This window comes from Lissotriton vulgaris, chromosome 1_1 (genome assembly GCF_964263255.1).
Source record: "Lissotriton vulgaris chromosome 1_1, aLisVul1.2, whole genome shotgun sequence".
In the NCBI taxonomy this organism is placed as follows: Eukaryota; Metazoa; Chordata; class Amphibia; order Caudata; family Salamandridae; genus Lissotriton; species Lissotriton vulgaris.
The window spans coordinates 856,765,914-856,787,679 of record NC_141685.1 but is presented as its reverse complement, the minus strand read 5'-3'; the positions used below and the strand labels follow the sequence as shown (position 1 = coordinate 856,787,679).

Below are 21,766 nucleotides of genomic sequence, written 5' to 3'. Positions count from 1 at the left end.
GGAGGGGTGGGTTGTCCACTACAGCATTGAACCATTCGGTAAAGAGGGTCAACAAGAAAATGGAGAAATTGTTTCGATCTAACCACCTTCAAAGTATACCTCACGGGTGCATCTGGGGGGACCACTGTTATTCAGATGATGGGGTACACCTGTCCAGGGTGGGAAATGACATATTGATAGGAGACATGATAGCTTGGATAGTGGGATTGAGGAGACATGACCTATAGGAGTTGTTGGGGGGCCAGATAGTCGGTCAACTATCTGGCCTGTGGCGGTAAGGTCATGATCGGTGAGCAGTGATTTCAAGGTCCCTAGTGGGGGCGCCACCCATTATCGAGGGGAGCGCCCGGGGGGAGGCGGCCATTGGCCCCTCCCATGGGGGGGCGGCACACATTACGGATTTGATCGCCCAGGGTGAGACGGCCAAAGGCCCCTCCCAGGGGGAGACGGCTATATGCCCCTCCCACGAATTTCCCGGGGGTCGGATATCTGCTGCGGCGGAAGAGAGTGCGGGGAAAGGGGGGGGGGGGGGAGTCCACGCTGTCCTTCTTACGGTTACCCCGCACGGGAACTCGGAAGTCCTTAAGATGGTGACAAGGGAAGTTACGGTTGGATACGAGGGTAAAGTCCTCTGCGCATGCGCCACTCACACGTGAAGGCAGAAAATTTGGTGATAGGGATCTGACACCGGTTAAGACCTTGTCGCTGGCCCCTAACGATAGGATGTACAAAATTCGTATGCAATGCATGATGTCATGATGTTAGACTCGGTTAGGAAAATCTTTGTATTAGAGATTTGTTAAGGTTATCCTGGATACCTGTCTTCATCAAGTGTAATGAAAGTTGAATTTTGTACATGATAAATGAAACGTTTTTAATTTAAAGTTTAAAATTTTGTTTCATATTTTAATAAAAACGGCTGGGGGGGTCGCGAGGCCCCCCTGCTTTCCAAAAGTTCAAAATGTGTCTCTCTCCTACCATTGGGATTGGTGGTGGAAGGGGTGGCGGGCATCCCGGACCATATACATGGTGTCGATACGTGTGGAACTATCGGGCAAAGTGATAATAGGAAGTTGACCACCAAAGCCGGTTTTTGTTTTGCATCCGGATCTGGAGGGTTGATTTTATAAGGCGATGAGCGGGACTACAAGTCCCAGACTGCACAAGAAAAACATCAACTTGGTAAACTACCCTCGCATGGACATTGGAAACCTGAGAACGCTGTAAATAAGAGGTGTCCAATGTCCATATATTTGACATGGTGTTATAAACAAGTTTAATTTGAACGTTAGACTCACTGACCGATTTTACAGCAAAGGCTAGAATGACCCCTTTTGGAGAGTTGCAGTCTCCAATACATCGCACAAAACCAATACAGCGTGCCTTTAAAAGTTCAAAACTGGCCTGATTTCCAAATGTGGGACTTTTTTTTTTTTTTAGCTATCTTGTTTGCTAACAGGGGCCGCTTTTGCTTGGGTCTATTTTTTATCCCGGTCCTACCCCAGGCGTTGTACGAGCTTTAAAGCCTGGTTGCCTCCCCTCCCCTCTCTCCTGCCTCTCCCTTCCCAGAGCCCCTCCCCCTCACCACAGTTTACCTTATCGAAGGACCTGGGTAGGTTATGAAAATCCACCTGCAGCATGTTCCCGACGAAGGGCCAGGACGGAGGGCCGGGTGGGTGGGAACTCCCGCCTTTCCTGCGCTTCATGAAGTCTACAACGAGGATGAAGGTGATGAAGAAGAGGAACAGAGAAGGGGCGTTAAAGCAGGAGGCCAGCAGGCTCTTGAGGGCAGCCAGCAACTCCATATTTTCCAGACTCCTCTGCGCCTCTCTTCCGGACTCCGCTGTGCTTTCAGCTCTGTGTTTCACAACAGGACTCTGCCCTGCCCTGTATGAACTCGTAGCTCCGCCCTTCATCTTTGCTCCATCCACTGCTGCTTTCCGCTTTAAATGCATTGCTCTTGCTTATCTTCTCTGTTATTCTCGCCCTTTAGTTCCTTACTTTGTCTTATCCATGACACGGGCTTGTTTAGTTTGACCTTTTCTTATTCTGACAACCTTTCTCTCTATCTCGTCATAGCCCTCGCTCCCCCTTTAGCGATGTTTTTCTTTCATCTTGTTATTTTTCTTTTTCGCCCTTAGTTTTTTTCTGTTTTCGCGGATTCCTGTGTGCACAACGATCTCTTATTTCTCTGTTTTCCCTTGGTGTCATTCAATTTTTTTTCATTTTGCCCCCTCTCCCCCTTCCCCCCCCACTGTTTATTGCCTGCTTACATACTTGTCTGTTTCGTTTTTCTCCTTTTTGTTGCATTTTCTCAATTTCACCGGATTTCATCCCCGTCTCTGTCATCTTGCTCTATTTGAGTCTGCTTTTTTTAAATCCAGACTTTGTTCCTTTCACCCTATTTTTATTTTATGTAGTTAAATGTTTATATATGGCAGGGTTCACCCAAGAGGATGTTATAGCGGTTTACAGAGAGCAGTATCAAGATATGGTGAATTAACAGATAGTCCTTCGATGAGTTTGTTACCTGAAAGTTGCAAGAATATACAGTAGGGACCCCCTTTTAGCTGAGACAAAATAAATCAGTTTAGATAATTGGCCAGCAGTTTCAGGAATAGGAATTTTCAGCCAATTTTTTAAACGTATGAAAGATAGGTGATGTCAAATTCTTAAAGGGATTCCATTTGTAATTAATTAGTGCAGTGGTGATAGGGCCGAATTTCTTCTTGTTTGTGATCAGTCTTGGGGCTGCATGATAGACCGCTTTCCAACGAACAGCTTTACAACGGGCTAATCAGTAGTGGGACCACCCGGCATGGCGGCAAATTCGGGACAGGGATGTAAAAAAACGTCAGGACAAAGGGTCAAAATTCAGGACAAAAATTCAAAAGTAGGAGTGACCATACCCGAATGGATTATTAATGCATTTTGTAAAAACATTTTTATATTGCACTACGTATTCACAGTGCTGTGTATGAGATTGCCTCTAGGTAGGCAGTGGTTTACTCTGTAAAAAAAAAAAAAAAAAAGTCCTGGGGATCTCATCAGGCAGCAGCTGGCACCAGCCCATTTTTCCTGTTAGTGTCGCCAAAAACAGAACCAATAACTAACCATTAAATTGGGGAGAGGGTGTGGTGTAATGACAAGAGCTGCCGATTTAGGAGCTGGAAAACCAGCTTTGAGTCTAAGCATTGGCTCAACATCCTGTGGTTCTGGGCAAATCACTTAATCTCCCTGTAAATTAATGTGTTCTTAACTGGTGCTTATGAAAATGAATGAATGAATGAATGACTGAATGAATGAATGAATGAATGAATGAATGAATGAAATGAAAAAGGATTTATAAAGCGCATGGCTGCCCGGGAGCGTCCCAGCGCTGGAGTACAGAGGACAGCCAAGGGGAACTGGGGGGGGGCATAGGATTTTGTTATGGATCCTGTGGGAACAGGAGCGTTTTCAGGAGTTTACGAAATTTCAGGTAGCTCGGTTCAGATCGAAGACTAACCGAAGGGAGTTCCACAGGGTCGCGGCATTGACCGAAAAGCAGCGGCCTCTAGTTCGGGCCTTCCTAACTCTTTGAACTGTGGCCAAGTTACCATGGGCGGAGTGCAGAGTCCTGGTGGCTTTATAGGGATAGAGCATGTTTCCAAGGATAGGGGGCCCTTTGCCCTGAAGGGATTTATGGGTGATACACAAGGACCTAAATGTAATCCTTTCCCGGACTGGCAACCAGTGGAGGGCCTTGAGTGCCGGTTTAGCCGATGATCTCTGGGGGGTGCCTGTCAGCAGCCTGGCCGCTGAGTTCTGGACGCGCTGAAGGATGTTGATAGTTGATTCTGGAGCGGCCAAAAAGAGGGCATTGCTATAGTCTAATCTGGATAGGATTAGACCCTGAATAAGCAACTTTCTGGATTGTGCCGTAAGTAGGGGGAGGATCTTATGGGCTGAATGGAGTAAGCCCACACAGGTGCCAGCAGTCTTTTTGGCCTGTGTTTTAAGGGAGAGGTCCTGCTCAAGCCACACCCCTAAGCTTTTAAGTTCCTTCTTCGGTGCAGGGAGATCCCCCAGGCACAAGGGCCAGATGGAGGTAGGAAGAGATGTCACTTGCTGGCCCAGAAGCATGAGTTCCGTCTTTTTGCCGTTCAATTTAAGTCGGGAGTCACACATCCATGCGTAAATTTCGGAAAGGCAGTTGTGCAGGTTTTCTGAGTTACTCTTCTCCAGGGAAAGCAAGACGACCAGCTGGGTGTCGTCTGCATACGTAACAACTTTAATCCCAAATGGAGTGACCACATCTTCCAGGGGAGCCATATAAATGTTAAACAAAGTAGGGCTCAGTGATGAGCCTTGAGGCACCCCACACTGGAGGGGAAATGGATTGGAGCGCGCGCTTCCTTCCCAGACCTGGAAGGTTCTGTTCTTCAGAAAGGATGTAAGCCACAGCAATGCTGTGCCCCTTACTCCTAGATTGAAGAGGTGCTGGACTAAGATCTTATGGTTCACAGTATCAAATGCTGCACTTAGATCCAGGAGGATCAGCGCGCCGATCCTCCCGAATCTAAGATGCACCTTGCCTCCTCGACCACTGCTAATATCGCGGTCTCAGTGCCCTGACCAGGGCGGAAACCAGTTTGAGAAGTGCGAAGCAACCTATTGGTTTCCAAGAAAGCGGAGAGTTGCTGGTTTGCAATTTTCTCCGCGATCTTGCTAAGACCTGGCAGCAGAGAAATTGGTCGGAGGTTGGCTAAATCTAGGGGGTCAAGTTCTGTTTTTTTTAGTAGCGCCTTTACTACTGCCTGCTTCCAACCAGGGGGAACCACCCCTTGATCAAATGAGGCGTTAATGAGATCCGTAGCCAAGGGGGTGATGGTAGGTCCCACATACTGTAGAATATACATGGGTGCCGGATCATTAGGGGATCCACTCTTCATGGTGGACAGAGCAGTTTGGAAGTCTTCTCTGGATATCTGGGCAAAGGAATCCAGAGACGGGCCAGAAATTGCAGCAGTGAGATCTGCGGGAACAGAAGTGTAGGACTTTTGTGGTAGAGATTGTAAGATGTTTGATATTTTATTCTCAAAGAATGTTGCTAATTGATTGCATCTGGTGTGCGATGTCCTGCACCATCGGAGGGTTAGGAATTTTAAGAAGATCTATTACTATTTTATATGTCTCTTGAGATGAATTAGAGGGCGTTCTAATTTTCTCCTCAAAGAAGGAAGCCTTGGCTGTTTTCCGAGCTGATTTATAAGTCCTCATGGCTGCTTTGTATTTCTCCTTATTAGGGGGGGGGGCAATCTTTCCTCCTCCTACGTTCCAAGTTTTTATAGATTTTTCTTAGATCTCTAAGTTCTTGAGAGTACCATGGTGATTTAAAGGGCCTACTCTTCTTTTCCATTTTTTTCTTAGGTGCCACAGAGTCAAGGGTATTAGTCAGCCAATTGGTAAAATTAATATCAGCCTTTACTGGGTCAGGGTCAGAAAGAGGGGCAGTATGCTCTAGTTCAAGGGTCCAGCTTTCAAAGGAGAGTTTGGGCCATGCTCTCTCCAGAGTGTGAGGCACCTGTACCTGTGGGCAATCCGTATTAGTTTGCCATGCGAACGGGACCAGGAAGTGGTCAGACCAAGGTAAGGGGAGAGAGGGAGATACTTCTAGCTGAGGGATATTTGAGAATATCGGGTCGAGAAGATGTCCCTTCGTATGAGTAGCCTCAATGTTTTTTAAATGAAGTCCAAACGCATTTAGCTCCGATTTAAGACTGCATGCTATCTTGTCGGAGGAATCATCAAAATGAAGATTCAGTTCCCCTAGTAAAATGAAGTTAGGTGACGCAGCACAGGAGGTAATTGTAGTTTCTAACAAAGAGCCTACAAAGTGCCCTAGGCTACCGGGGGGGCGGTATACAAAAAGACCGGATAGAGATTTATTTGGCGTGATTTGAAGGCTAAAGTTAACACTTTCGCAGTCAGAAATCCCACCCTTGTGTATCCTGCAAATAAACGTATCCCTATGAACTATGGCCAGCCCGCCTCCCTTCCCTTGGGTTCTGTTGTGAAACTGTATCAGGATGTCTGCCTCAGAATTAGAGGACAGCCATGTTTCAGTAAGGAACAATATATCCACATTAGTGTCCTGAACTAGTAGATTGATTTCTATACAGTGTTTAGGTATAGATCTACAATTAAGCAGAGCCAGGCTCACATACCTCGACATCAAGCGATTGTCTTTCGGAAGTGGATCATCCTGGTAGAATGTTAATGATTTTGAAGGGGTTGATCTAATCCGTAAATGAAGGAGTTCATCTCGCGAGTACCCAATGCGATGTTCAGATGGAATGGGCATAGTGTCTGGCCCTGTGCCCGGCCTGGCCCGGACGGGCCCAGACGGGCTTGCCTCTGGCACGCCTCCGGCGTGCCAACGGCGCACCCGCTGCGCCGCCCGCTGCGCTGACGGGAGGTAACATTCATTTTATGGCGCTGAGTCCCCAAGTCGGCCTGCGCACTAGACCTCTGACCTTGTCCTCCCGCAATATGGCGCCGGAAGTCTGCGCCGGGGGGATTACGGCCGGTGAGTGTTTGTGAGCCCAAATTCGGCTCTCCAGCAAAGTAGGGGATCCCTATAAGCGGTGTAACAGCGCCAAGTGCAATTATGATCTAAGCGCTGTGGATGCGGAATAAAAACATCATCAAACAAGAAAATCGCTAGTGTTGATGATTAAGTGCCAGTGCTAAGCACCGGAAACCACCGGCTCAAATTAAGCACTGCCTTTAGGTATGCTGCATTTAGATGGCGCATGTTTTCCTTGTTCAAAAGTAAATTGATGCTCTTGAGCACGGTGCCAAGGGCATCACTCCTACCCAAATACACCCAACATTTCTTGGAAAGAAAGCAACAGCAACATTTTGGTTATGTTTCTAAACATTTAAATACACATGGCAAACAGTTGGGAAAACATTAAGGTAAGTGACTTTCACTTTCTGCAAGTTTTTGGCAAATTGAACAAGGAGTCTACAAAGTGCACAAATTGTTTTTATTGTTTTGTTTTCCAGCTTTTCTCAATTTTATCAGCAGCTTTAGCTGATGATGGATCTATTGACTGGGTGGCAACATGCTAATTTAATTGTAAGCCATCAATAGTCTAATGATCATTGAACAGCTTTTGTAATTTAACAAGAAACATTGATTGACTTTGAATTCGAAGTTACAAAAAACAATAAAAAAGATTATTGGTGACAAGCAAATCAACACTTCAACATGTTGCTTGAGTATTATGTGCATTAGCAGAACACAGATTATCATTCTGGGAAAATGTCAAAAATGTAATTTTCCTTGAAATTAAAATTATGTATTTTTATTATAACTCATAGCCCAATGAGATCCATTTCTTACTGACCATATTGAACAGTATGGCTATTCTGGACCTGAAAAGCCATGTTATTTGACCCACAACAATGTTCGATGATCTTACGTATGGCAAAAAAAGCAAGGCAATCTATTTTTGATTATTTGAGTCAAGTTGGCTACTTCAGATTGTTGACTTCACATCAGAGCTCTTGCAAATTGTATAATTAACTATTATTGTAATATACACATCTTCGCATGATGGCCAGCCTATAGAAAGTTTTTTCACCATTCATTACATTAGAAAACAATTTTGTACAAAATTTTGCCTATAAGGTACTTAGTTATTTCATGCATGAATGCACCGTTGAATTTAGGAAATGTAAAGGTCAATCCTATGATAATGTTGCAAAGCGCCTGGGAACTCTGAAGATATGCAACAAAAAATGATAAAACAAATAAATATGTAATGCATATTTCTTGTCCTGAACATTCACTAAGGGGCTGTTTACGATGTCGGTTGGAAAGCATTCCGACCGACTCAGTTTTGGGAGGGTTTCGGACCGAATCGGATTCGGGGAGTACGACTGACCCTGAACGATGTTACTGATGTGTTCTGACCAACTACAAAGGCTTCCATTGAAGAAAAGGGTGGTTGCGGAAAACCTTGCACCCAGTGACGGGCACCCCATGGTGTCTGTCACACTTTAAATGGTTTAACAGGGGGTCCTCTTGGTGCCCCCAGGGGCCCCAACAGGAGCCTTCCAGGTGAAGATCGGCCTGCTACAGCCCCGAGAAGTCAGACTCCAACAGCCAATACATGTCGGACAAACCGATTCGGAAAGGCTGTCCAAATCTGACATCTAATCGCTTGGTTGGAAATGCAGTCCATAGAGCCGTACAAGTCTTCTCTGACCGACTCGATTTCTACAAATAACTGTCTGACCCGCGTCGGAGAGACCTAACATCGTAATTTGTAGGTTGGAAATGTTTCCAAGTCAATCGGAAATGCGGGTTCCGTATCAGGTTTGAACAAACCAAATGCTGTTTGGAGTCTTTCCGACTGACATCTTATTCGTCCCCTAAGTCTTTTAGGCTGAGCTGCATTAGATTGCTGTGTAGATAAAGTGGATTTTCTGCTGTTATAAAGCATTTATACAGATTTGTATCTGTTTCCACAAAACAGTAGGCCATTCTATAGTCACATATGAGTTCTCAATTTGCGCTACCAAAACATCTTTCCGATACTCGATCAAAATCATCCACTGCAGCAATTGTGAACAATTGTGATTCTATTAATGATGGTATAATTGAAATTCAGGATGATAAAAATAAAAATGGTGCTGTCAGAGCAAGGCTGGCTTTACTCTGGATAAAATGAGGGAGTTTGAATTTATTTTTACACTTATACTGTAGAACTGAATTTTGGACCAGTTCCATAGAACTAACATCACTTTACAAAATATTAAAATGTAATAAGGTACATATGGAAAATTAGACGCACCATTATATTACATCAGAAAGAATTTTAATTACATTTAGCAAACAGTCACAAAGAGACGTTGCCAAATGAACACTATAAATATGTAAATAAGAGCAGAAGGATTAGATAAGAGCAGGCTAAAGACGAAAAAGCATCTGGCATCATTGATGAACTTTCCTTCATAGATAAATTTACAATAAAATCATTCATACCCTTCACAGAGTCCTTAGAAAATAATTACAAAACCAAGCAAAAGGATATCTGAATGTATAGTTCCTGCGAAACTTAATTTTTATTGACTTTCTAAGAATCAAGTGAAGATCTTGACTAAAATGTAAAACTTATAATACAGAAAAATCGTAAAGATACAGATAATACCTTTTATGGGGGGAATTGAGGCTTTTACCCGTGCTGTTGGTGGGGCTACTTACCTGTTTTCCCTGCCGCAAGTCTGCTGTCGGTGCCACACGCCTTTCCTCGCCGCCTCCGCTGCCGCAGTCACCACCAACGCGGCGCGGCTACGGAGGGAGGACTTCAACATCCAGGTGCCCCAGCGGCGGAAGCGGAAGCCGCCCACGCCCACATCGCACCCGCAGGCGCTCAAAGCTTCACAGGTGCCCGGTGAAGCGGGGGAATTGAGGCTTTTACCCGTGCTGTTGGTGGGGCTACTTACCTGTTTTTCCTGCCGCAAGTCTGCTGTCGGTGCCACACGTCTTCACTCGCCGCCGCCGCTGCCGCAGTCACCACCAACGCAGCACGGCTACGGAGGGAGGACTTCAACATCCAGTTGCCCCAGCAACGGAAGTGGAAGCCGCCCACGCCCACATCGCGCCCGGAGGCGCTCAAAGCTCCACAGAGCCCCGGTGAAGCGGGGGAATTGAGGCTTTTACCCGTGCTGTTAGTGGGACTACTTACCTGTTTTCCCTGCCGCAAGTCTGCTGTCAGTGCCACACGACTTCCCCCGCTGCCACCGCTGCTGCCTCAGTCACCACCCACGCGGCGTGGCTACGGAGGGAGGACTTCAACATCTAGGTGCCCCAGCGGCAAGAGCGGAAGCCGCCCACGCCCACATTGCGCCCGGAGGCGCTAAAAGCTCCACAGAGCCCCCGCGTCGCGGGAACGCGCTGGCTAAGCCCGGGCAAAGGGCGGGCTGTCTGTGGCCGACCGGGGCCAGACGAGGCCGGGCTGGGCCACCCCCCTGAGTTGCAGTCCACTGTGAGTGAGCACACCTAAGTTCACAATGGGAAAACGCATAACCCCTATTATTACCTCAGTTCCTAAGATTACTACCACCACTACATCTTCATTTGAAAATTTGCTGGAAAGTGCGGTGAATATGGTTAATATAGAGATGGAAAATGCAGAGAGAAGACTCTCTATGGGCCAAATTACATCACATCAACTCCCACCGGTTGGTTTATAGGAAGGTGGTGTTTTGGCCGCTCTCCCATTATCACCAGCTATAACAATAATTAATCCTGTTTATCGCGGAAATGTACCTGAGGACCCTGCGAATAATGATGATATAACAGAGATTCTTGACTCCCAGCAGCGACCCCAAGTCATAGACAATGTTATATCCGCGGTTATAAAGACTAAGAGTGTGGGGGGGAAAAGGAAAAGAGGCAGTGCAAAATTACCTATAAGCAAGAGGAAACAGCCACCCCGCAATAAATCTCAACCAAAACCTATGAGTCTGTGGACACGAGGAACTACTGGACCCACTGCGTCGTTTGTTAGTCCTATTGTACAACCTAACAATAGTACCATAGATTTGACTGAGACAGAAGTCGTTCAGCCTTCTGCTTGTACACAAACAGAGCCAGCACCGGGAAATGGTATACAAGACCGGTCTAATGGAAACCTAATTGAAACCATAGTGGATTCCACTTTTAATCATTTGAAAACTCTAATGGACAAACAATTTAATGTTATTTTTAAACGACTTGACAGGTTGGAAAACCTAGTGAAGAAAGAGGATGCCAAGAGAAAAGGGACTACTATCATCGATCAGGTTAGGGGCTATAGGCTTCTAAAGGACTTGGAAGCAATTAGTAAAGGAACCCAAGGGGGAAGTGATACATGTGCATTGCCGGGTACCAATAATGTATGCGAAAAATGTAATGGGAATACTAACGGTTTACCAGTTAAATATGTGCCTAATACAGGAGCCAGTATGTTGCCACTGCAGAAAGTACCTGCAGAAATTGGGCCCCAAAGTAATCATTTACCCCCGATAGTAGACCCGGTTGTAGTCCCTGCGTCAGTTCGGGCAAAACAAGTTTTAGATTTAAGTAACAGGTTCATTACTGTGCCACAGGTCAGAAAACATGCGGAGGATGTTCTTCATCTACCCCCAGAGGCATGCCCTTACGCAATAATCTTAACTGGTGTATACCCCCTTAGAGACAATCAAAATGAGTCTTGGGACCAGCTTAAGAATAAATGTATTGATTAGTTGTGTAAATATAAGGGGGTGGGGTGGGAGATTGCCAATGATATTTTTATGGCGCCTAGGGTGGGTTGGGTGGGATCCTCGACTAAAAACATCACGGGAGACTGTATAGTCGTGAATTTGAGGCACCCTTCTCTGTTGAAATGGTTATTAAAAGCTTTGTTTGATCAGTTTAATGGTCCTACAAATATCACCTTAGTACCATGTGGCTTTTTCTGAGGACCTCAACAGAGAGCATACAACCCTGCCACCCCACTATACTCCTCATATAATAGGTACACAGTTTTATCTGACCTGGAGAGGCAGGACTGACCACTAAATAGATCTTTGAACATTGTAGAAGGGCAAGTGGGACCATTATTGAACTGTTCGGCTACTGCCGAATCTAGAATGATAGACACCCCCATAGAAATCAGCCTGGTAAAATTACTGGCATCTTGTCCTGTGATTCCTGAACCACGATCCTTAAATCAGAACTTAAATATAATTAGCTGGAATATTGCAGGTTTAAAAGCTAAATTAAACATAATGGAGTGGATTAACTTTGTTAGTTAATTTGATATCTTAATGTTTCAAGAAACCTGGTGCACTACAGACTTGTTGCTTGATGGGTTTGCCCACAAGATTGTACCCAGTCCCGAATTTGGCCGACGAAGCGGTGGATTATCAATATGGATAAAGATTACTGGAAACAATAATATAAAACCCATAGAGACGAACGATGGAAATTTCAGGCTCTGATTTTTCCACTAGGAATTACTTTGTGTTTACTACATTTTTATAATAATGATTTTACATCACTGCCCAATAGGAATTTTAACAATTTATTTGAATTTATTGATAATCTAGTATATGAGGAAAGGTATGGCAAATTAGATGGATTTGTCTGGGGGAGGACTTCAATGCCCATTTGAACAAATGAATAGATAACCTTGTTGTTACATCTCCCCGCATAATTCCTTATAGAAGAGGGGAGGAATTGTCTAATTATTTGTCTACCCGCAATCTGGTCAATGTAATGGACAAAGTAGGATGTGAATCAGAGAAATGCGTACTGCCTACTTACAGAGGACGCGGTTGTTCAACTACTATCAATTATGTTTTTATTTCTTCATCCCATGAGGATTTCTTAATCAAGGCTGAAGTACTAGGCACAAGTTACAGTGACCATAATCCAATTTTAACAATTGTTAGATTTTTTAACAAACATGAAAAACGATTGGAAATAGGGGCGAAAAACCTGGAGGCATCCACAGATAAATAGAAAGTAATTTGGAAGGGCATAGACAATAAAGTCTTACTTGCCCGTACCATAAAATCTCATCCATTGTTAGTGGAAACATGTTTATCTAATACATGTTCAGGAACTGAGATAGTTCAGGCTTTTTCTAAACTATGTGCTGGGATTAAACATGAGATCTCTAAACCCGTCATGAGTCAGGGCAAGAACCCCAGATGCTTTGATGGTACTTGTTTTCGGGCCAATAGGGCTCTCCGCAACACATTAGACTGTGAACCCAGGGACATGGCACTAATCCGACTATTGAGAGAACGCTATAAGAAAGCTACTAAAATACGCGCAGAGGAGGTATTAAAGGACCAGTGGAACTCCCTTGCTTGCGCAGCTGATCTCAAAGATGTAACCGGGTTCTGGAAAGAGGTTAAATCAATGCGGGCTACGGGTCTGAACATTATTCCCCTAAATTTTAATATATCTAGTAAGGCATGGGAGGAACACTTTTCAAGAATATATACTGGCCATATAATAAGCACTGATAGCTATCCCCCAGTTATTAATGTATCAATATCCTTAGCTGAGGTGGAAGATGCTATACATCATAGCGCAGGGAATAAAGCCCCAGGATCAGATGGTTTGTCAATTGATCTCATTAAATCTGAACCGGATTTTTGGTCCCCTCTATTATGCAATGTTTTTAATAATTTGGCCAACACCCCAACCCCAAAAACCTGGTCAATAAGTATATTTGTGCCCATTTTTAAGAAAGGGGATAGATCCAACCCTGGTTGTTATCGCCCAATATCCTTGATTGATAACACTTTAAAAAATTTGGGCAGGGTTGTTTTTAATAAAATCAGGAATTGGGCAGAGGACAAGCAAATTTTAAACTGTTGCCAGTTGGGTTTTAGGAGTAGTGTTGGAACTGTTGAACAGTGCCTAAATTTAAGTCTTATACTGGGAAAATATACTATTGCTAAAAAAGTACCTTAATATCTAGGTTTTATGAACTTAACTTCAGCTTTTGGTTTTGTTGATCGCTCTCATTTATGGGAGATTCTTTTAAACTACGGTTTGGACACTTCACTGGTGCACTTTTTGGCGTATTTGCACAGAGATCTGAAAGCACGGGTGAGGATCAATAATGAAGGAGAGGTTTCTAGGGACATCCTAATTGGCAGAGGGGCGAGAAAAGGGTGTGTTTTAGCCCCCTTGCTTTTTATTCTTTACATTAATGAATTTAAAAACTCCCTGTCTGAATTAACGCGGGATGTACCGAAAATTAAGTGTCAATTTTACCCCGTACTTTTTTATGCGGATGATGCGGTCCTAATCGGCCGTACTCCAAATGCACTACGCACTTTAATCTCAGGCTTTGTATCCTTCATGGCGGATTTAGGACTTTGCACCAATTTTAAAAAATCATATATAATGTCTTGTGGGCCAAAAAAGCATCCTATTAAGCACATATTGTCGGGAAGTGACCTTTTAAAAAGCACCAGCACTTTCCCTTATTTGGGTTCAGTATTTTCTGAATCAGGATCATGGCGTTCGCACATAGTTCAAGGTAGAAGTAAACTTGGTAAGGCAATTAATTCTGTTATTAGCCTGCGTCAGCCCAAGAAGGCAGAAGTGGTGATGCCACTATTACAGATCTATAAAACTCAATGCCTGCCTACGGCGACTTATGGTGCCGAAGTATGGGGGCATGTAAACTGTAATGGAATAAAAATGGAGGAAAATAGATTCTGTAGAAAGATTTTAGGGGCTCAAATTTCATTAACTACCTACCTATGCCATAAAGAACTCAATTTACATTATGTGGAGGATTTTATTAAATCGCGACCTGCTTTATTTTGGCTAAAGATATGGCGAAATCCAGCTGCGATTTTAACCCAAGAAATTATCACAGATTGCCTTAAATGTGACGGAGGTAGAGGTATACCCTGGCTGTCCGCAGTGCAAAATAGCTTGGCCAGCGTACAACTAGAGTATGCCTTTCATCTTCCTTTAACTGTAGATGGTCTAGATTTAAAAGCTGTGAGAGGGGCACTATGCAATTTGTATTGTGAAGAAAGAAGGAAAATGAGTTTTGCAAACCCTCAATCATTAGATACATTCCTATCCTGAGGTCATTAAGTAATAATTATCAGATGCCACAGGATTATCTTAGGAAAAATATTGGAAAATGGAACAGGAGTTTGCTTTTTCACCTCAGGGATAACAGCATAAAATATTCCATCTGCTTCCCAATTGGTTTTGATAGTAACCTGGAGGAGACATGTTCCCCATGTGGCATTGGTTGTAAACATACGATGTTACATTTTTTGTTTGCTTGTAATTCTATGTAAAATATACTAATCAATATTTAATCCCCTATTTCAAGGCAAATGTGATTTTTGATTATACTTTGGCATACCAGGAAATACTACAGCTGGGTTGTGACAATATGATTTTTCGAGTGAGCTCATTTCTACGAGCAGTGTTGTGCTCACGAGCTTCCATGAACGCACCTTAAAATTGTTATACATTTGTCATTACTCCTTGACTTGGACTTAGCATATGTGTGTTAGTTTAGTTTATTTACTCGTATGTTACACTTGCTTATTTTGCACTCAGTCCAAAGTTTACAAATCTGCTTTTCGCACAACAATGCTGCTAGTAGGGTTAAAAATTGCGCTTATTTGCACTTTATTGCTACATCTTGCATATCTGGTTTTATGTTATTTATTTATCGACTGCCCGATTATTGTCCTATCCCGTTTTTAATCCTTTTTGTATTTTTATTGATATTGATGAATGTATGTTATATAGGCAGTGATGACTTGTACTTTTATGGATATTTTATATCCGAAAAAAGACCATTTGACTTCACTTGACCTTTTATGGGGAAATAAGGGACCTTCCTCTGCATATAAAGAAAAATGATCTGGAGAAAAATGTCTCACTTACCAAAATACATACAATATATACACAGGACAGAGTACAATCTGTATTTTCTAGTGTCAAAGCTATATTTAAATAGTGGTTTGATCCTGATTATTACACATTTCTCAGAGGAGATGTAGGATATTGGCTCTCTGTACAGAGTACTAAAATGAAGTGCACTATGTAGAAAATTTGGGGACTCCCCAATGGGTATGCAGAGGTAAAAGTAGATAATAGTAGCTCTCCTTTTGTGGTAGTGTGGGTGATCAGTTAGGCTTATCAGAGGGTAGTGTTAAGCCTTTGTCGTATACCCAGTGACAATAAATGAAACATACACTTAACCCCTTCATGCTTGTGACGGAACCGCTCCATCACAAGCCACAGGTGAGCTGTGCTTGTGGCGGAACGGTTCCATCACGGCCCGCTCGCCCCGCCCGCGCGGCGCTGATTTCGCGCCTGCGCTGACGCTTTAATGGGCGGGCGGGTTCGTGTCGGAACCGTTCCGTCACAAGCACAGCTCACCCGCGAGCCGTGACGGAGCGGTTCCGTCACTAGTATGGAGCCGCCGCGTGGCCGCCCCACCCCCTTAGCGCTGCGGCAGAATAGCAGCCGCAGCGAAGGGGTTAATGAATAAATCCAGGACCAATTCATAACAAATAATACCAATTTTTTAAATGATGTTTAAGCCCAAGAACACAGTTCAAAGGTAAGTACTTTCAGTGATATGTTTTTGCAAACTTTGATAAATATATTACTTCTATGTGCAATTATGCAACATAGGATTCAAGAGGGAAAAAACAGACTAATGCATAGAAATTCAGGCAATGCTTTCAAGATGTTCACCTTCTCCTTTTAGGTCGATGTCGGAACCAGGTCCAGAGTTCCAGCTGGAGAAGTTTGGGAACATCCTGGATCAGCAAGTAGCAGAGTGCTGAGCTTCTTGGAAACTGGTGTGTAAAGATAAAGGGGGCCACTTGAAAATACACTGCACAAAGGGGCTTGCAGGTAAGTTTGGTGGGTTTCCTTAGAGGGAGGAGGTTGCAAGGGCCTGGGGAACACGGGAGCAGAACTGGTTAGTCAGTGCTGGGGACAGTGGAGCTGGGTTTAGAACAAACAGGTCAGCTGGGCATTGTGCATCTTGGGGTCCTCGCGGTCAGGAGAAGGCAACTTGGAGACACGATCTCAGGACAGCTTGGCCACTCAGGAAGTAGGGCTCAGATGTCTCTACATCCCTCGATGGGTGCTTTCTTCTGGTGCTTGGGAGTCTGGAAGGGGCTCTTCTTCTTGGTGTTTGCCATTAGTTGCCTGGTACCCCGGGTATTAGTGCGCCATGGCTCTGGTAGGTCCTGGTGTCTCCAAACTTGGTGGAGAGACATATCTGACTCTTCAGAACTGTTGTACCTTTTCTTGCATTGGTGCTGCGTCGAGGTCGTTGGAGAACAACAAGTCAACAAACCGGACTTCACAGATTCTGTGCCTGTGGTATGCAGGGGAGTGATACCTTCACTCCAAGGGACCTTCTCTGGGATTTCTTGAAGCCTAGAAGGGCTCTGGGGTTCTTGGAGTCCTCTCAGTTTTCAGGATGACACGGCAGCAGGGATTATCGAATCCTGGGAGCAGCATGCAGGATTTGGTGCCTTTTTCTTCTTCAGCAGCAGGGCTTCAGTTCTCATGCAGCGGGTCTTTTTTGTCCTGGTGTTCCCTTGTCCGTCAAATCTGATGTTTAAGTCTTGGGATGCCACCTAAATATTGACTTATGGGGCATTACAAGGGGAGACAGGTAGTAGCCAATGGGCTGCCTACCTTTAGGGTGTCTACACCCTCTAGTGACCACTTCCTGTGGAAAGAGGCACTACCTTAGCCCTGATGGAAGGTGTTCCCACCATCTCAAGAATGGGGAATTTCAGGAGAGCGGTTCACATTACCTGCACCACCCAAGGGGTGGGGGTGGGTTAAGTAGTGTCCATCCTCCTAATCTAAATATTGTTCCTGCCTTGGAGCAGAAAAGGGGGCTTGGCTTCCCTCACTATCTGGAGGTTCCTGGGTTGGATTTCAAAGGCGGCATCGCCTTTGAAGCTTTCCACCCGGGAAGGTCATCCTGTCCTGGAGGAGATGTGAGACACCTCCTACCAAAGCAGGCTTTATCTCTGCCCTCTGAGAGCACTGGCGCTCACCCCATGATGTCAGACACATGTCTGGTAGTGGCAGGCTAGAGAAAACAAGTCAGGGCCCACACCAGTGCTTGGTAGGTTTTTGGGGGACCCTCTGAAAGGGTCTCCTGTGTAAATGTATTAATATATCCACAGCTGGAATAAGTGAGGATGTTTTAAAAGAAGACGTTTGGTATCAAACACTTTAGAAATCAGTGAAGCCATCACAGAGCTATGAAACCTGTGTTGACAAGAATCCAGCCCGTATACTTCCCATGGCTTCCCTGTGCGTTTACAACATCTCCAATTAGACTGGATGTTGTAGGTGCATATCGGCTCATGGTGATATGCCCTTACATAGGATATAGTACACCCTGCCTTAGGGCTAAAGGCTTGCAGTAGGAGTGACTCACCTATACCTTTTGCAGTGTATGGGAGGAATGGCACTCAAGGCTTTGTGACATGTCGACTGTTCACATTTGTCTGCACCAAGACATGCAGCCTGCAATGGCAGAGTGCATAGCGTTGGTGAGGGGTCCCTGGGGTGGCATAACCAGTGCTGCAGTCCCAGATGACCTTCTTCAGTTCCCACGCCCAAGGTACCAGGGGAACCATTTACTAGGGACTTACATGGGTAGCTGAAGTTGGGCCAATTGTGGTGCATTTTTATGGAAAAAACACTGGTACAGGCAACCTTGTTAGCAGAGACCAATTTCACCTCAGTTAAAGTTGCATCACAAACCAGGCAAACAGTGGGGAGAGGTATTGCAACAAATGCCCACTTTCCTACAGGAGAGCAGTCTAAAGCAAATCAAAAAAATTAATATTGCACATCCAGATGTGCTCAACTTTTTAACCCCTTCATGACCACCCTGTTCTCCTCTTTAAATGCAAAGTCCCCAAAAAACTGCTACATGGATTTACACCAAAATCTCAAAAAGCACAATTTCTGAGAAATATTCGAACTTTTTGGCTAATTTAGTGTAATTCTTGCAGCCATTATTTCTGTACTGGAGAGTATAGTTTTTAATGGGAATTCACATTGGAAATTAATGTTTTTGTGCACCTTCAACATGACAAATCAGCATGAAACTTTTCAGAAAGGAGCAGAGATGGATAAATAATATAAAATGCGATTCATTTGGAAACTCTGACCTAACTACGACTACATAATGCAGTGGCAAGTGCCACTGAGCAATATATATCTATGTATGGCTTCTATGTGTTTTAATGGACAGTTCCTGTTGTGCTTACATATGTTTCTAGAGCACAGACACACACATTTGACCACTAAGGGGTAGAGCGTAATTTTTGTCAGATTAAAACAAAATAGTGGCCCTCCTTTTTCTTTTTACTTTTTAATCAGGTTGTGACCTCTCCAGAACTAAAGTAATTATAGAGGATTCCCTTACCTGATTTAACCCACACACCACATCTACATCTTACCAGGTCCCTCACACCCACGGCACCTATAAGGCAAGGAACAAAAGATCTCTGATAAAGAGCCCCTTTATGGGTGCCCGTCGAGCATTGCAGTGCCGGCTCCACGAGGAGCTGACCCAGATGATGAAGCATGACACCTAGCTTGCTGGGTGTGTGAGGGTCCTAGTTCCGAAAGGAGGTATTTCCCACCACTCTGAGTACTCACCAGGTGGCCAACTTGCCACCCAGGAACACCGTACCTCTTTTGTCTTCTACACAAACTTGTGCCCCAGCAAGAAGTCAGCCACCAATCAGAATTTTCTTTACCTTAGAAACATTAGATGCAAGAAAAAAAGCCGTAACAGATGTAGTAAATGATGAAAATATAATTATAAAATAAGCATATAAGGAAGGATCTGTAGTTATGCAAGCCCATAAAACATATATAAGTAAATGTAAGAGATTACACACAAACACAAAAAACCATAGACAATTCCAGGAGGATTTGGCAAAAACAAATGTAGAGAAAAATAGAGACTTTGGTTGAAGAAGCCGCACATAGGAAATGGATCTCTAACCAGAAAAAATAATTCCAGATAACAACAGAAACTAAGATGCCGTATTTTTATACACTTCTAAAAACACAGAAGAATTGTTTCCCACAAATGCAAGACCCAGAGTATCTGACATTGGAATGATCTTTGAACCAGTAGTGAGCGGTATGCCATCTTATTTGAAGGATAGGTACAACTCATCAAGGAATTACACATTGATCAGGCAACACAAACAACTCTTACCTTTGATGTGAAATAGTAAAATACAAAATTTTCTCACTTGCAAACAATGGTTATTGAGAAACTACTTAAGAAATCAGACCTTTTGGTGATGCCAAAAGATCGAAAATCCTCTAATAAAATGAAGGCAACAATCCTCTAATAAAATGTGGACATGGCATTTCAGTCTCCCCAAAGATCCCTCTTGCGGTATTCCAGTGCACATAATGACTTATATCTAGTTTTCTATGAAGGTTCAGGTATTTTTAAAAGGACAATAATTCAATTGATGACTCTTTGGCCATCTGTATCAAAATAAAATTGCCTAGTACTGCAGTATTTGTCATAATTTCTATATACACTATCTAAAAGTTCAGCATGGTAGTGTGTTTGACAATGAGGTAAGGCAGTCCCCCTTGCAATGTATCTAGCTGCAGTACTGCTATTCTCATCCTGAGTCTATTATTCCAGATACATTTTTGAAACAGCTGATCAAGCTCTCTAAACGACTATCTGTTAATTTTTAATGAGAAGTGTAGTAAATAACAAAAGCAATCAATGGAAGGATCGACATCTTTATCAGTGCCACTCTACTAATAAGGAATAAAGGAAGAAAACTCCATCTCTCCAGCAGGGTTTTCATTTTGTAGAAGGTTGAATTATAGTAGTTTAATCCAAGTAGTTGGGCAAATCATGTGTTACATAAATGCCTATGTGTCTAATAGATAATTGGGGTGAAAATTGAGACTGTAGATTGTAAGGAAGGTCATTAGAAGATGTATTGAACAACAATATCTCTGTTTATTTGGTTGACCTTATAACCCCAACGCCAGCACATTTTGCAATTGCATTTAACATTCTGAATTTTATCTGTGTCAGTTGAAAATATAATATTAATGTCATAAACGAAAAGCTTGATTTAGGACATCCCAGTTAATGTTAGAATAATTGTAGTGTTGCTTCGGATCCTAATTGCTGATGATTCAATAAAAGTTGTGAAAACACAGGGGATAAGGTCATCCCTGGCGTGTATCCCGGTTAATATCCATTTTTCTCTGCATTCTTTATATTGATAATCAGTTTGGCCATTAAAAATGGTGCACTAACTGACCACATATACTCAAAACCTCTTCTCAGAGGTCTTCCTGAAAAATGGCAGACATGCCTGCATAGATATCACCATTGAGGAAGAGGACTGGCTGGATACACTAGAAGCCCTGGACAAAGGTACCAGGGAAGTGGGGCTGGCATTCTGTCTGTTCAAAACCTTACATGACTGGTATTGGACGCCTCTGAAATTGCAACGAGCAGGGCTGCTTTCTCACTCTATGTGCTGGAGATATCCGGGAGTGAACTGCAAACTTCGCCATATCCTATGTGACTGTCCCTCTATACAGCACTTTTGGGCTTACATAGGAGAATCTTTAAGTGAGACAATGCTCCTTAAACTCCTCCTTTCCCCCTACCATCCTCCTGCACGATATCAGAGATTCACCTGACCTTACGCGTCCACAGTGGCGCCTTATACACACAGCGTGCCCTCCTGCCAAAATCTGCATTTTACGACAATGCTCCAAACTGCATCCCCCACCAATAATTTTTATAATGCCTATACAACCTCACTTCCTCCTATAAGACCCATTCCGACTAATCCATCACATGACCTCGTATAATTAGAGGTGCTAGACATTACACACAGCATGCTCCCAACCCAGTTTACCCCTAAGAGACGCTTGCCTATCCCTGCCTATCAATCTCTTCTCCTCTCCGCACGCCCATGCCTCCTCCTGCTAGGGTAAATGCCATTACAATCTATTGTATGATCTCCTCAGTTGGAATTATATCCCTCACCATTTACTCTACCCCCCTCCTGAACTATCTATCATAGATCACAATGCTGAGGTCTGCCCCCATATAATTAACCCTACTGTCGTGCTCTAAGAACTACACCTATCTCCTCTATTCCCCTTTCT

The 21,766-nt window shown here is 43.7% G+C and overlaps 1 protein-coding gene across 2 annotated transcripts in view; it reads right to left on the bottom strand.

Annotated features, from left to right (window-relative positions):
- LOC147748027 (cytochrome P450 2D15-like) overlaps window positions 1-21,766 on the bottom strand; it is a 513,923-nt gene that overhangs the window by 469,373 nt on the left and 22,784 nt on the right. Inside the window, exon 1 of one of the 2 annotated variants that reach the window (XM_086958006.1) lies at window positions 1,596-1,972. The exons of the other annotated variant lie outside the window; for it this stretch is intronic. Coding sequence (XP_086814132.1) covers window positions 1,596-1,955 — 360 coding nt within the window. The 5' untranslated portion in view covers window positions 1,956-1,972. Of the gene's footprint in view, window positions 1-1,595; window positions 1,973-21,766 lie in introns of those variants that run through there. 2 annotated transcript variants of the gene reach the window in all.